Source organism: Penaeus monodon, chromosome 9 (genome assembly GCF_015228065.2).
Source record: "Penaeus monodon isolate SGIC_2016 chromosome 9, NSTDA_Pmon_1, whole genome shotgun sequence".
Lineage (NCBI taxonomy): Eukaryota > Metazoa > Arthropoda > Malacostraca > Decapoda > Penaeidae > Penaeus > Penaeus monodon.
Window position 1 is genome coordinate 20,763,284 of NC_051394.1, and position 15,000 is coordinate 20,778,283.

The window sequence follows — 15,000 nt, forward strand, 5'->3', positions numbered from 1 at the left end:
GGCTTCACATCCTTCTCCCTAAAGGAACAAGAAAGCGAAACATTAATACAAATGAAAACTAGGACGAATTGTTAACATATGACCATCTCTTTATCACTGTAAAAATCATTCCATACCAATCTGATCACTGATAAAATACTTACACAAATGTCCCTTTGGCCGCAGGTGATACTCCAGATGGGGTAGTTGGTCGCAAGCAGTTCGCAGTTCTCCCAGCACTGTGGACAAAAGGAAAAAGTCGGTTAGTCAAGGCTTCGCAAATTACGGAGTTTAATGCATAAGAAGGACAGGAAAGCGGGGAAAAGAAAGCACAGATGAAATGGACTGTATAGACGTGAGGAATGCACCCACTGTATGTTTTCCTAATGCCCCCTAAGTACCCGAAACGACCTAAATGACAGAGGGTCAAACGCCCAAATGACACGCTCGGCTCTCTGGCTGTCCTCGGCGCCCGTCCCTCCCCGGCCTCCCGGCCCTTGACGAATGGATAACTCATCTGGTCTGCGTCTTCGCGTCAAGAACCGTTGGCCGGGACGTCCTCCCAAGGCTGGGAGTATCGCATGACGAGAATTAGTTAAAGATAATATTGTTTTCAGATTTATTTGTGACTAGGATTACTCATTTCGGGACATTTTCGACAGGAAAAGTTGAATATTATACTCATGGAGTGGTGTTTGGGCTAACGTCGAAATTGTTAGAAATATATGCCTGCGTTTCCGAAAATTATGACTGGTCGACAGCTATTTCCCCTCCCACTACCCCTTCCCGGCCGAGAGCTCTGGCGGCAAATGGGGAAATAACAGGCTAATTATCAGAATAAACAACACCAATGTCCCAAAGGCTTCCTACGGTCAGCCAGCTGCCCTGTACCTGACCCGGCGAAAATGAAGGCCTCGTCGACTCCAAACTACCGGTTGACCTGTAATTACTGCTTCAAACTACCGGTTGACCCGTCGTCACCTGTCGGGTCATTAGGGACTGGACAAAGGCTAAGGATGGGGTTCCGGGTTACTGGTTACCGGGTTACCTCTCTCCGTATTCGAGCAAGTGGTGAAAATATCAGGTGGACGGCGGGGCGTTTGAAGGCATCTGGGGGCCAAGAGTCCTTTCGCCTTTCGTCCGGGGAAAGAGTCACTTTTTCTTCTCATTTCCATCATCAGAAATAAATAACAGGAATGTTTTATTTAAATAGAAACCTACACCATACATGAGAAAAATCGCGACCGACGGTGAGATTTTTTAACCTTATTTCTTCAGAGATTTATTCAGGAATATTGATGCGCGAGTCTTTCCTGAAACCTCTATCGCCGAATCCTTTGTAAGTCCTTCACCTAATGGTCAATACACGCCGACTCCCCTTTTGTCCGTCGTTGCGTACTGTTCTTTAACACTTAACCATAGATTCCCTTCCTCGGTTCTTGTTCCGTGGTCTTAACTATGCTTTACGAGAATTCTTTTTTGTTGAATGCTCATTTATAAACATCATCTCGAACCCAACCCTCTTAAACAATGGGGGAATTTTCGCCGTTTGTCTTTTGTTTTGGCTTGGTCTATGGATATCGCGCGCAAACTACAGACTATAGACGAACACGCAATGTGTTTAATGGCTTCCCGATCAATGCTCTTTAAAAATTATATAGGTATTTCTTCCGCAAGAGAAGAGAAAGATAATTATTGTTAATGATACGACTCCATTAGGTATAAACCAGGCTCAAGTATGTCAATAAACCACGCAGGTAATCATTAAAAGATGCAAAGTCGAGACTACATCTCAACATGACTTTTGTCCTAATAAATTCCCTCTCAAAACAAATGAGCGCCGAAGACTTTTCAACTCGCCGCTAACATTAAATACACGGTGTGTTACAATCACGCCGCAATTTATGTCCCTGTGCTTCTATCTTCCCCGACTGTAAGTATTGAATTATTGAACAAATGGACAATAACATAAATTTGATGTTCATCGATTAAGTCGAAAGAGACAATGGCAAAGAAAAGAGAAGGAAACACGAGAACATCGCATCAATCCTTATTTGTTTTATGATGATTACTAAATATTTTATTTTTGTAAATTATGCCTGCATTGGTATGAGAATATTATTTCCAATAAAATTACTTTCGAGTATCGCCCATGAGCTTTTAATATTTAGGAAAATCCATTAACTCTCCCGATATGAAACAGAATACTCGTTTCCCGCAGCCCTTCGTGGCCCAGATTGGATCCGACGCTCCTACGGCTTCGCTCATTATGCACGCTTGGAATCCAAACCTCTTGTCCGTCAGCTGAGCGCTTTTCGCAACAAAGGCATAATGAAATGGCCATTTGCAAGATCGGATCATCATTACGAACGCTGCGAAGAAAGAAAGAGGAAATGAGCGGGAAAGAAAATCGCATTTGATGATTTCAGCGCGTTTCTTCTCCGTCTTGAATCTTAGCGGCTTTTTAAACATCCTCCCTGACATCATGATCTTTGATTGTGTAAACTGCGCCGAAGAAAGCGCAGTGGGAGCGCCGTGCAGTGCTCGCCTCACAACAGCGCAGGCGCAATAAATAAAATGGCGGACGGGCAATTTGGTGCGGGTTGCCAACACGGGAGCAATTTGCAAAGATGGATGCCGAGCCTCTTGGTATTTTTTTTATTTTCATTTTTCTTATTTAACCGAGGTAGTGAACGTTTCCTCTAAAGCTTATAGAGTATTTTCTTTCCCTTGGCTTTGCATTGCGCGACCTGCAAAGTCTCATGTGGCAACACCGCTTGTATCAGGCGAGGGTTTGTCTCCCGTTGAGTGTGTTTACCTGTCGCGCGGATGACTTCTAAATACTCGAGGCATCACGAGACGTGTAATGCTCCTATTGTACAGATGGAATCACTACGGCGGCGAAATAAAATGTATAAGGCGATCGGTACATAGGTACGGGTATTTAAAGAACCATTAATTGATTATATTGTAAATCACGTTAATCCTGCTCATTAAAGCGATTATGTCAGGCAGGAAAAGAACCGGGTTTTGCGGGAAGCCCATCGCCGCTGCCTTACTTCACCCACGCACCCAAGGATTCCAACATTTATCGAGTTTCTCAAAATATATTTTTAAAACCAGAACAGAAAAGGGGGAAAAGAGAAAATAATCAATTATAGAAATCCCCGTCACAGGAGCCACCACAAGAAAGTCAGTGATACGGCAAATGCCTTTGTTACGGTTGTATGGCAGACGCACCAATTTAGCTGTCTGGGCCCTGATCCCCAGACCCTTCAGACCTGTCTAAAAAGGGTCTGCCTGTGTTCCCGGGTCTTGGAGACGAGATGAGGGATGGAGCATCAGTACTTACTGCTATGTATCAACACTTATTTTTGACATTATCACGCGGTACGGTTGAAGTAATGCTGAAGATTTCATTAAGTATGGTAATATTTTGTAAAACTTTTAAAATAATATTTGACTGAACTCAAACGGATCCTGAACACCCATGAACGCATACTGTTCGTTTTCTATTTGAAGAAAACAATAACACGACACGACCGGACACTGTCAGCCATACACGTACCGGCCCCGTGCTTCTTTTTACCGGATCCCAAGCAGTGTCTTTAAAAGAACGTATCGTTACTACAAACGCCCCTAATTCACGCCCTTGGCCCCTACCGCCGCCTCCCCTTCAGCCACGCCAGGACTCCCAGAGGACGCGACGAGTGTTGGGAGTAACGAGGTCCTTGGTAACGTAAAGTGTCCACCGGGCCCACAAAAAGCGACGTCGCCCACAAAGCCTGCATTTCACGCCATCCCGACCCTCGCTCAAGACCCCCATTGTACGATAACTTTCCGAGAAGGTTTGGGATCCGTCCGGAGCCCCGACCCGAGGAGCGAGAACCGAACGCCTCCGACATCCGTTATACATCTTTTATGGCGCTTTACAGTCCTGTGTGTGTGTGTGTGTGTGTGTGTGTGTGTGTGTGTGTGTGTGTGTGTGTGTGTGTGTGTGTGTGTGTGTGTGTGTGTGTGTGTGTGTGTGTGTGTGTCAGTGTCTGAGTGCGTTCGATCCTGAGCAACGAAAAATAAAAACGATAAAAAAAACAGATTTACGGCGCGAATGCTACAGTCTCTCCTCCACGCCCTATCAAGCTTCTCAGTCTTGGTAATAGCCCTGATACGATGCATGGAAGAGATATGGGATGGGATTACGCCTGCGATACCCCTGCGCCATCTTCACGCTCTGGGGACTTAATCTGACAAAAGGAGGGGGGGGGGAAGCAAGGGAAGAGGGGAGGTTTGTTCTTACCTTTTACCCATTCTTCGGTCTTAAAACCATAATAAGTTACTTACACCCGAGTTAAGTTCTGCATGTGAGAGAGGAAGAGAGCGAATGCGCAGGAGGGAGGAGGGTGGGGGAGGAGACGGAGCTATAATGGTCGAATCGATTGTATCTTATTATTTGATGCTAAGCAAAGGTGGTGTGAGATAGACTGCGGGACCATAGGCACAAAGACGGGAATTCTTTAAGGGTTCACGCGGCTACCAGGAGGAGAAAACTGCCCCTTTTACAAGTTTCATTCTTAGTCTTTACACGCATCTATTCATTTACCTTTTTCGATGCCTGTGATCAAGGCCAACCTTCTCCTTCATTCGTAGTCTTTGATTTTTCTTGTGGGTATTTAATTAGTTGCGTGCGAGTTTTTTTTTCGATTTAATTTACTTTAAATGTATATTTCTGACAATCTAATTAATAGCATCTAAAAGCCAAATATGTGAAATACAAAGAAACTAGTTCCATCTCTCCTCTCTTCGCCGCCTAACCGTCTGTTGCTCTGAGGACAATACACAGGTTTCCCAAGATTTCACAAGAACGTCTCTCAGACTCTTATTGACAAAAGCAAGCGGTCGAGATAGAGGCACGCCATTGCCGTCCGCGAGGGGACAACATTGGCTATAATCCCGGCAACCCAACGTGAGTGTGGTCACTACGGCTCTGGAGGAACAATGGCTGCGAGTCGACGCTATCTGCACACAGTTGAAACTCTTAAGTCGTCGTAATGACCAGCTGAGACCAGGATGAAACTGCAGATTCCATACTGTAAACTGACTCGGGTCGCCCGGCCAGTTTTCAGGAGATATCAGGCGCTCCCTGTTGCTATTCAGTTTTTCCTTTGAGACGAGAAAACTCAGTACTAACCAGCCTTTTTATATGGCAAGTGATAGTCTACGTGAAATTAAACGAGATTCCTTTAATTTTTTTTACGAATTGAAAACGACAAATGAATAACCCTATCAGAAACAAAAACAAATAATGAAAGTTTACGCGAGAAGCAGGAGAAACAGAGCATCTTAAACCCCAGAACACAAAAAAGAGACAATCAGATAAGAAAGGTAGGATGCGAGGCTCACTAAATCGCTTTCATTAGTCAGTCTTTGTAATGATAACAGCCAAACGCAGGCTTCTAGCCAAACCGATGAGAAGTGAATGGACAGCTGATTGAGAACTTGGGGAAGGATGAGAGTGCGGCCAGAGAGAGAATTGAAAGAGTTTTTGGAGAGAGATGGGGAGAAGAGATGGCCAAGGAGCAGAGATCAGTATGGGAGATAATGATGGAAAATCCGTTTGTTGTCTAGTCCTGAGATTCTGATGTTTACTTTACCTATTGTATACGTCTGTCCATCTCTATTCATAAATGACAAAGAGTTTTATCTAGACAAATTTGATATTAAGAGGTATTTTTCAGAAAACAAAATGACATTTAAGTCTTTAACATCATTGATTGACTTCTATTTTTTTTTAATACGAAGATTTCCAGCTAACTGGTTGAAAGCTGCAACTCACGTCGTATAATGCGATAAAAGTTAAGGAATATAGACCTTAAGTCTACTCACCATAAAGCAGTTGGAGTTCTGATGACAGCTGGTATCGTCTTGCAGGGAAATGTCTTTCTCGAACTGAAAATGAAAAATAATACATTAAAACATATTTGACATTAAATCAAAATAATTGTTCAGGGCAGTGAAAACAGATGTAAATAGATAATGTATTTGAATGCATAATATCTACTCAATTCATCTTCATAAACTGAAACTCAAAGGGAACTCAAATAAACTCTGAGAGCAAACTAGGATCAACTGGGCCAAATACACGAGCAAATATAAACAAGTCAATAAGGCTGAAGAAACTCCATTCCTTGATCAAACGCTGTGACGGTTAGTTTGTTTGTAGAGCCTCACTCCCACCCCCCTGGCCCTTACCCCACCCCCTCTCCCTTTCACCCCCACAACGCCAACTCTTGCCCCCCTAAACAGACAGCTTTCATGTGGAATAATGTTCCTTTTCCAAAAAAATAAGAACAAAAAATCCATTTATTGACGTTTACTGATCCCAAGACATTATTTTAAAGCACATACCTAAATCTTGATAATGCTTTTCTTATTCTGTTTAAAAATTTAAGACAAAAAATCTCATGCATCGAAACACAGGCCACGTCTTCGCATCCCGTCTGAAACAATGGAAAAGCTCTCGGCGTTTCCTCCGCGTCCTGAGGGAGAGCGGACGGCCGGGGAGCGAGGGCGAGGAGTGTTTGCCGAGCTGTTTTCACGGTAAACCATTACCTGTTGACACGGACCATTCCTACGTTTACAAAAACACGAAAATAAGCCGAGGACTTTGTTGACCAAACACCTGAAGACATAAAGCTAGAAAGGCGATGAATTTTGAACCTGAAACTCTTTAGGTGAAATGGAAGATGGAGAGAGGGTACCACACCTTCCAAGTGTTCTAAAGTAAATACTCTTTGTAAAGCCTTTAGAATATTCCAAGGCATAGAGAGGCTATTAGTTGTAACATTATTTTGTTTCAGGATGTAAATCCGAAATGACACCCACGCAGCTTAGCTCATTTCCTGCGCGAGCGTTGAAATCCCCAGCAGCTGATGTGAGAGAAAGAAAGAGGGAGAGAGAAGAAAAGATATGAGAAGAGAAGAGAAGAATAGAGAGAAGAGAAGAGAAGAATGGAGAAAAGAAAAGAGAAAATTCGAGAGAAGAAAGGAATGGAAAGATGAGAAGAGAGGAATGGAGAGGACAGGAGGAGATAGAGAAAATAGAATACGATAAGAAGGAAGAAAATTCAATCAGTTTCCCTGTCTTTAAAAAGCGCCGGACGTTTATAACGACTGTCGTGAGGTGTCTGTCTTGGATGAAAAACTATCCCATAAAATAAAAGTGTCTCAGGTCGAAGCCGTCACCTCCAATCGTGGGTGATTTATGCCCCGTGTGGTCGCCTCGCTCCCCGCCAGGTACTAAACCCTTCTGCAGGAGACCCCGGATTATCGCCATCGGAATCACTCGATACGAACATCCGTCCACCTCGAGGGGCTTGAGACATAATAAAAATCGCGGAAGACATTCCTGAGGGAGAAGCATAATTCAGGTTCACCTTAAGCAGGCTGAAGGTCCTCCCTCCTGACTGCTACATGGCTGAGGGAAGAAGCCCCTTTAACGGCCGGGTGACACAACAGATTAGGATCTCCCACGGTAGATTCGTCGGTGTATATGCCTCGAAAAATTGCATAAAAGTTACAATAAATCACTCTCAGTAGAGGACGGCTGGAAGAGAGTTAAACTCCAACATTCTCAGGAGAAAGACCGTCCCACAGCAAGCCAGGCGATCCATTAATTAAGAGGCCAATGAATGAGGGAAGCCAATACAGGCGTCGGGCGCTGACGGATCACCTTCGCGAACAATGGGCTGGACACAACGCTGGCCGAGTCTTGCATTAGTCTTACGCGAGCTGAATCAATCAAGATTGTTTATATTATCATGTCATTCTGTCGTTTGTTTAAAAAAAAGAGAGAAGTCTTGTGCTTTACATGATAATATCTGAATACCTAACGAAGCTGCTGGTGATATAAAGAAAAAGGTAAAGGAAACCAAACAATGATTTTTTCCTTCTTTTTTGAGGAGCATGAACCCAAAGGAATAATCTATAGCCAAGACCAGGAAAAGAATAAACGAAAGAAAGTCTCAGTAGTATTTACGATTTCCTCTGATTGTAACGGTAACCACATGACCCCCGGAAACATTGCCCTGCCGCCGCCTTGAGGTCTGGGTTTATAATACAACTGTCATGGCGCTTCCTATCGCTTTCCATCGACAAAGTTCAGTGTACGGCAGATACAAAGCAACGTTAAATATCAATAGACTAACTGTCGCTATCTGATATTATCGTCATTGTCAGAAGAATGAGAGATGATTAGAGTAATGAAGCTCTATGTGAAGCCTATAGGGTTAGGCCTTAAGACTATCGCGGTTGCCACTTCCGCTCCCGACGTGATAGGCATTTAACTTCCTGTGATATCGACGTAGCTTCGGGGCCATCATTATTGACGGTCTAGATGGCTCTTCCGGTACCTGCCAGATGCGAACGGCTGTGAGTGAGTGAGTATGATTAAAACAACGAACAATATTCATGACGAGGAAAGTGAAATAGCCATCGCTTCTTAAAGGATGATGTGAATTAGTTAGCACTAAAGGTATGTGTATGGATGTATCATTTTTTCGTTAAGTAGCAAATCCCTTCCAAAAGCCCGCCAGTAAGAACGGTGAGGTGTCAGAGAAAGGGATTACATTCCGTTTGCCGAAGGATTAAATTCCATTTAGTAAGGGAGTCGCTATTCACGTGTCATGTCAAGTGTGTGACGAGGCCGGGAACATTAGGAAGTGCTGAAGCTTCGACCGTTTATATTCTAGGGAGAGGGACGGCTACACAATGAGTCCTGAAGGTTGTTTACGTGCGTGTCTACGGGGACTCGCGAGAGGCGGAGGCTGCTACACTTGAGCCGCCCTGACTGATGGGAGGGCTCCCCTTTCATGCTGGAACACACAAAACTCGTTTGACTCAAGGAAGACCCTAAGAAGCTTGGGAGATCAATTTAGAAAAACTGCATGGGGCCTTTTGACATGGGTCTGCCGTCCGGGGTCTTTGATAAGAAGAATGTAGTGAAGATTATCCGTACCCTGGCCGGCCCCCGAGACAACACCTCGGCCGGCGCAGCATCGCGGGCAGACCGGCCAAAGCAGGGGGACGTTTTGACTTCTTGACCGCAGTCATGGCGCGGCAGTAGCTGCCTCAATAGGAACCAAACTCCGAGTCATTAGTTCCTCCCGCTTTTGTCTTTTTAATGCCCAAGAATCCGTTTTATAGAAAAGGTCTTTGTCCAGAGGTCACCTTCGCCCGGGGCATGGGAGCCAAGCGCTGCCCTCAGCTACCTGAACTGATCACTGCCCAAACGAATATCAGACGTATTTCCTAAACAGCGAACCGGGCATTTGGCTTTGTTCCTCCGTGTCCTTCGTAATGATGGAGCCTTTACTCCGAAAACAAAACGAGAAGTCTCGAGGAGCCGCGACTTATCCTGAAGGGACAGCTCGAACAGTCGACCGGAGGAAAAAAAACTTCCCTTCCCGTTGTCTCATTGTGCCAGAGGACGTATAGGCATTGTGAGCCACTCCCGAACCCGCAGAGAAAAGAAAAAATAACAATATTACTATATCAGACCCGAGTTGGGTCTGTGGTGGAAGTCTGGCTCGCCCGGGGGGAGGGGAGGGGAGTGCCCGGCCCGTGGTACCGACGCCGACGCAGAACGCTCTACTAACTCCCACTCCTACTCTACGGCTCTAAATCAAAATCAAATGTATCCGATTGAACAGATAGTGAGCCCGCAACCTCTTCCCCAACTCAGGCCCTGGAGTGTGGAAAACGCAAGGGCCTCTTAATAGGGCCACAATAAGACGTGTGGGTAACCGTGCCAGGTCGATCCAATGTGCACGGCGAGAGGGGCCTGGGACCTGCACCCGCCGCTGACCTTCCCTGCTCCCGTTTTGTTTCGCTTCGGACGAGAATATGACCTTCATCCCTCCCCCCTCTTTCCAGACTACCTCTTCAACACGTACCTTAAAAAACACTAGGACTACTATAAGCTGTTACAAACACGCGAGACGTTATGAAAAGAAATTAACAATCTAATCTCGGTTCTATCAAGGCTATTTTGCGACCGAGAAGCCACACAAGCTCAAGAGGCGAGCGCTACGCAACGCCCCGACTAGCGCAAGACAGCAGCGAGACCGTGCGATATCTAGCGGCCGCAACGACAACATGCCGCGCAGATTAATTAAGCTGATATCAATGATTAAACAGTCATGTATTATAACGTAAGTCACTTCGCATGGAAAGGTACAGTGAATCTAATATCATATGGAAAGTTTAAAAAGGGCCACAGGCTCATAATTTACCACCACACAGACCCCAGTAAGAGAAAAATGTAAAGAAAAGTGAAATGATATAAAAGCGAAGTGATTAGTATTCCTCTCCGTGCGCCTACGAGACTCACGGGCATCAGGTAGCGGCGAAGGGAAGGGGGAGGGAGGGAGGGAGGGAGACCTGTGGACTCGCCCGTAATGACCAGCTACCGGACCTCGGGCCCGCCAAACCCCACTCGCAGTCACTCAGTCGGAAAAATATATAAATATGTATATATCGTTTTATCATGAAAATATAAAACTAATTTAGCCACCATGACATGCTGCACCGCATTTCCAGTACTATTGTCAAGGCCAATATATGGAATTCCCTTCACCACCCAAGCTACGGAAGCTCCATAGGGGCACCTTCTGTATGATGGGGAGGTGGGGTCGGGAGGGGAGGGGAGGGGGTGTCTCACACTGTGGCGAAAATTAATGACTGTCACCGTGGGCATGCCACTGACCGCGACGCTGGAGATGGTGCTAGCAGGGGCGGTTTGTGTCAACTCAACAAGATTTTATGGCATACGAATTTTGCCAGACACGTAAATTCTCATAACGTAAAAAAATGGAAGAGGAACAAGTAAAAAATCCTAAAAAAAGTCACTGGAGAGGGAATTATACTCAAACCTTTTCGATAGAGAGTTGGCCCTTACACGCGAAAAATAAGCAAGTATTTAAGATTCGCTATCATGTGCCGAAGGTTCATTAGCGTTCTTTGCGAAAGTCGATTTCCCTAAACCGAAGATCGAGCGCGCCGGGAAAAATGCCTCGGCCGCGAAATTCCTAAGACCCCCTGGAAGAAGCAGCAGTAAATCTGACCGTCTGCCCTGTTTTCGCGCATCGTTATCCCACTGGAAATGTCACAAGTCACCGCCTAGACGGCATTAATTACCTAGAATTCCTGCGGATCTGGTCCTCCTCCTTATTCTCCTCGTCCTCCCTTATCCCTCCCTATCCCTACCCCTCTCCTCTTGTCCCTAGACAGGAGAGATCGTAGGGAAGATTCCCCACCCCCCTTCCCCAAAGGCCTTCTCTCTCCCATCTGATTTCTTGCCTTGCCATTGTTGTAGGGGACAAAGACATTTTTTCCCCTGAGAAAGGAGTTTTGGGGGAGAAGAAGGGGGAGATAGGCAGGCGAGGAGTAGGGTTAAGTGGCTCGAGGTAGAAGATAAACACTTGGAAAAATTGATGACTGATTCTGAAGGTGGAAATAAAAGCGAGTAGTGTCTGCCTGACCCATAAGATTTACAGGAACGACAAATATATTACGAAATAATATAAATAAATATATGACAGAAATATATCACACACACCCCATGCACACTGCCGGCTGCCTAACACCCAACCAAACATACACGAATCAAAGCCTCTCCTTTTGAGGAGAATAACGACAACCCACACTCGCCATGCATTATAAACACCCAAAAATAAAAATCAGCATCACCATTTCTGCCATCGGTTTCCAGCCAGTGGATAAAGACGAACGACCGACGAACGGGTTCTCGACAAGAGTCCGTTCCAGAGACTGAGCCCGCAAAAGAGCGCCCAGTCGGACTCTCTTGTGTCCTTCTGACAACCGTAGCGCACGCTCAGACATACCCTCTTTAGTTCCCGTCTTCGCGGGAAAATAGAAAGGAGAGGGAGAGAGAGAGAGAGAGAGAGAGAGAGAGAGAGAGAGAGAGAGAGAGAGAGAGAGAGAGAGAGAGAGAGAGAGAGAGAGAGAGAGAGAGAGAGAGAGAGAGAGAGAGAGGATTGGAGGAAAAATTCAAATCCAACTGATTATTTTGGGGGCACTGCAGAGTCATGAAATCCCCCATTTAATTTAACGTAAGGGATATAAACTTAATAAATCTGAAAACTTCTCACACGGAAGATATACCCATAAAACTGAAACTCTCCGTTCAAAACATAAATATGGCTGTCACAACCTTTTCCCTTCCCTTTCGTTAACCCTCGCCATCGCAGCAGCCCCATAGAAGGCCCTACTCGCTATTCAGAAGGGGACAAGAAGGGACAGAAGAGGAGAACGGCAGGCGAAGAGAAGTAGGGAGGAGGGGGAAATAGGGGGAAGGGAGAAAGGGGGCCTTCCATACGAGTCAGAAGGCAGTGTGAATGGCATGAATAGATGACATTGACAGCGCTGGGCTTTTAGCAGTGATTAAAGGCGTCGGAAAAAGGCATGGGTGTCGCCGTCCTAGTGCTAAGTGGCCTATGAGCTTCTGACTCGATCGTTTGGAGACGGTGTCCCTTCGAGGACGAGATATGGCCGTCAGATACAGTGTGCTGTGCACTCTACCTTTATTTAATGATACATTTACTAATATTTTAATTGTTTATAAATAGATCTACATTGGACGCTGATAGTATTTCAAGTTGGATATTATGATACTTTGGTTCGTTTTTTTTATTGTCAATTGATAAACTGGACATTGCTTCATTCTTCATATAATTCCGTAACCGATACTTTAAATTTCTGAAAGAGATAATTCGCGCCCCGAAAAAATACACAACGCGCACCAAAGTAATCATAAACCTAAATCAACATTAATCATTCTTCCAGCATATGAATAAAAATATATATTTCTAAATAAACCATGATCACGATTTACGACCACCACTAAAATGAATTTTAACTGCAAATTCAAGAACTACAGATTCGCACCGTAAAATTTTTCGTCGGAGTTGTGAAAAATCCTTTTCGGCGTAGACATTAAGTACATAATAAATTACATTCGAACTCCTTTTGATTCGAGCATAATACTGACGATATATCTAAAGAGAACACACTTGTGCGGCATACAAATCACCGATAATATGTATCCTCACGGCGTTCGCTCAGCCCGGGTTTTATTTCGAAACCCTTGCTGTTAGCTCGTCTCGTCTCTTTTCATTTCCCTCTAACAAAAAATCGTTCACACATAATTTCGCTATCACAACCCACTTTCTTCTTGTTTTCTTTCCTTACCTTATCAAGACAGTGCGCTCTGCATTGTGCCATCTTGAGCGCGTCTTGCAGGTCTACGGCGGAGCACAGACCTCCAGCCATCACCACAACCAGCACCAACACACAAGCCTTCGTAGTGTTATCCATGGCTTTAAAATGTCTGTATAACTTTGTCCGTTTCTAAGCACTGAAACGCTGAAATCTCACTAGAGGCCACCAACGGAGCGAGCGCAGTTCCACAGGCGGTTTCCACGCGGAGGAGCTACGTAGGGATCCGCTCCGAACAGAGGCTAGGCGAGGACTGAGATGTGGGCGGCATCTCAAACCATTTTGATGCTGGCGAGGGATCGATTGCCACGTCTCCCGCGCGGGCAATTTTCACACTTGCTCACTGTTTTTTAGGGATTTATCATGTTTTTTATTTTATGAGTGCATCCTATAAGAATTACCGACTCGCTTTATGTTCTAATACATACGATAACTACACTTTCTTATCGCAAAATAAAAAGGAATCGTAATTGACGACGTGTCAACTCGAACGGCCGTGTAGCCCCGGGGCACCTCTGGGAGAAATTAAGTTGCCAAGTGGTCCTTTATCAAAAGAAAAATATTGCTACTACATTGGGTATCAATAGCATAGTGAATCGCCTTCGGGGTTTACTATAGGGATTGAGAATGGCCGAACAGAAGCTTTCTCAGCGATCGATATTAATTTTTCTCAGGAGCTGAAACTTTTCCTCTGAAATTCGATTCAATGAGACGGGATGTTTTTGCAGGCCGCCTCTCGATTTAAACAAATTGAAATTTTAAAAAAGTCCAGTCTCGAATTTACTTATAACAATAATCAAGTTATTAAAATGTTCAAATATCTTGAATAATAAAAAAGCAGAGTACCATCATTCGAATCGAGATCACCACTCCATTAGTCCCCATAAGTTGCACTCACACCATAATTAGATATGGACGTAATTATATGATATAAATTAAAGATGAGATCCAAGTTGTTTATGAACCAAAGTTGACGTCTTGCGAGAAACAACTTAACTTGGCAAACTTACTTTTTGGGCAAGTGAGGCGGAAGAATGGATAAATAACGTAAGTCTCAATCCTGGTTGGTTAATGCACGAAGGTGGGAGATGCGAGAGAAAATGCCATTAATTTTTATCGTAGTTGTTGGTATTCTTATATCTTAACTACTAGTGTGTCCACGGCCACTGTTATTACTGACAATACTGCTGATACTTCACTTTTCATAGTTGCGATTATTAATGCATACAGTCCACAATATTCTGTAAAGACTATTTCTAATACTATTAATACTATCACTACTTTTACTATCATTAGCACTACCAATTCTATTTCAACGGGTGTGGCTAACAATGACATAATTCCCTCCATAACTGATATCAACATCAACATTACAATTAAGGAGAGTGTAATGCACAGACTTGGCCGCAAAGTCGGTGACCTAACATGACCTTATGTGCCGAGGTGTGAACACAGAAATTAGCAAATGTTACATGATTTGTTCACGGGTGAGCAGCAAGGTTGTTAAATGTAACACTTACGGGAGAACGTGATGAATTATATCGAGAACGTGCGAAGAACAAAACGATTCTGTACTCCTGCGTGAATAACGCATCACTCTAGTTCCACATACATAGATGTATATTTGTATGCGTACATGAATGATATACAGACGTGTGTGTGTGTGTGTGTGTATATACACACACACACACACACACACACACACACACACACACACACACACATATAT

General features: G+C 44.4%; 1 protein-coding gene across 1 annotated transcript in view; it reads right to left on the reverse strand.

The window, feature by feature from the left end:
• LOC119577035 overlaps positions 1-13,528 on the reverse strand; it is a 15,619-nt gene extending 2,091 nt beyond the window's left edge. Inside the window, exons 1-4 of the mRNA XM_037924707.1 lie at positions 13,245-13,528; positions 5,863-5,925; positions 144-218; positions 1-18 (exon numbers count right to left, since the gene is read on the reverse strand). The exon at positions 1-18 is cut by the window's left edge and continues 2,091 nt beyond it. Coding sequence (XP_037780635.1) covers positions 1-18; positions 144-218; positions 5,863-5,925; positions 13,245-13,370 — 282 coding nt within the window. The 5' untranslated portion in view covers positions 13,371-13,528. The remainder of the gene's footprint in view (positions 19-143; positions 219-5,862; positions 5,926-13,244) is intronic.
• Positions 13,529-15,000: the final 1,472 nt, after the last annotated feature.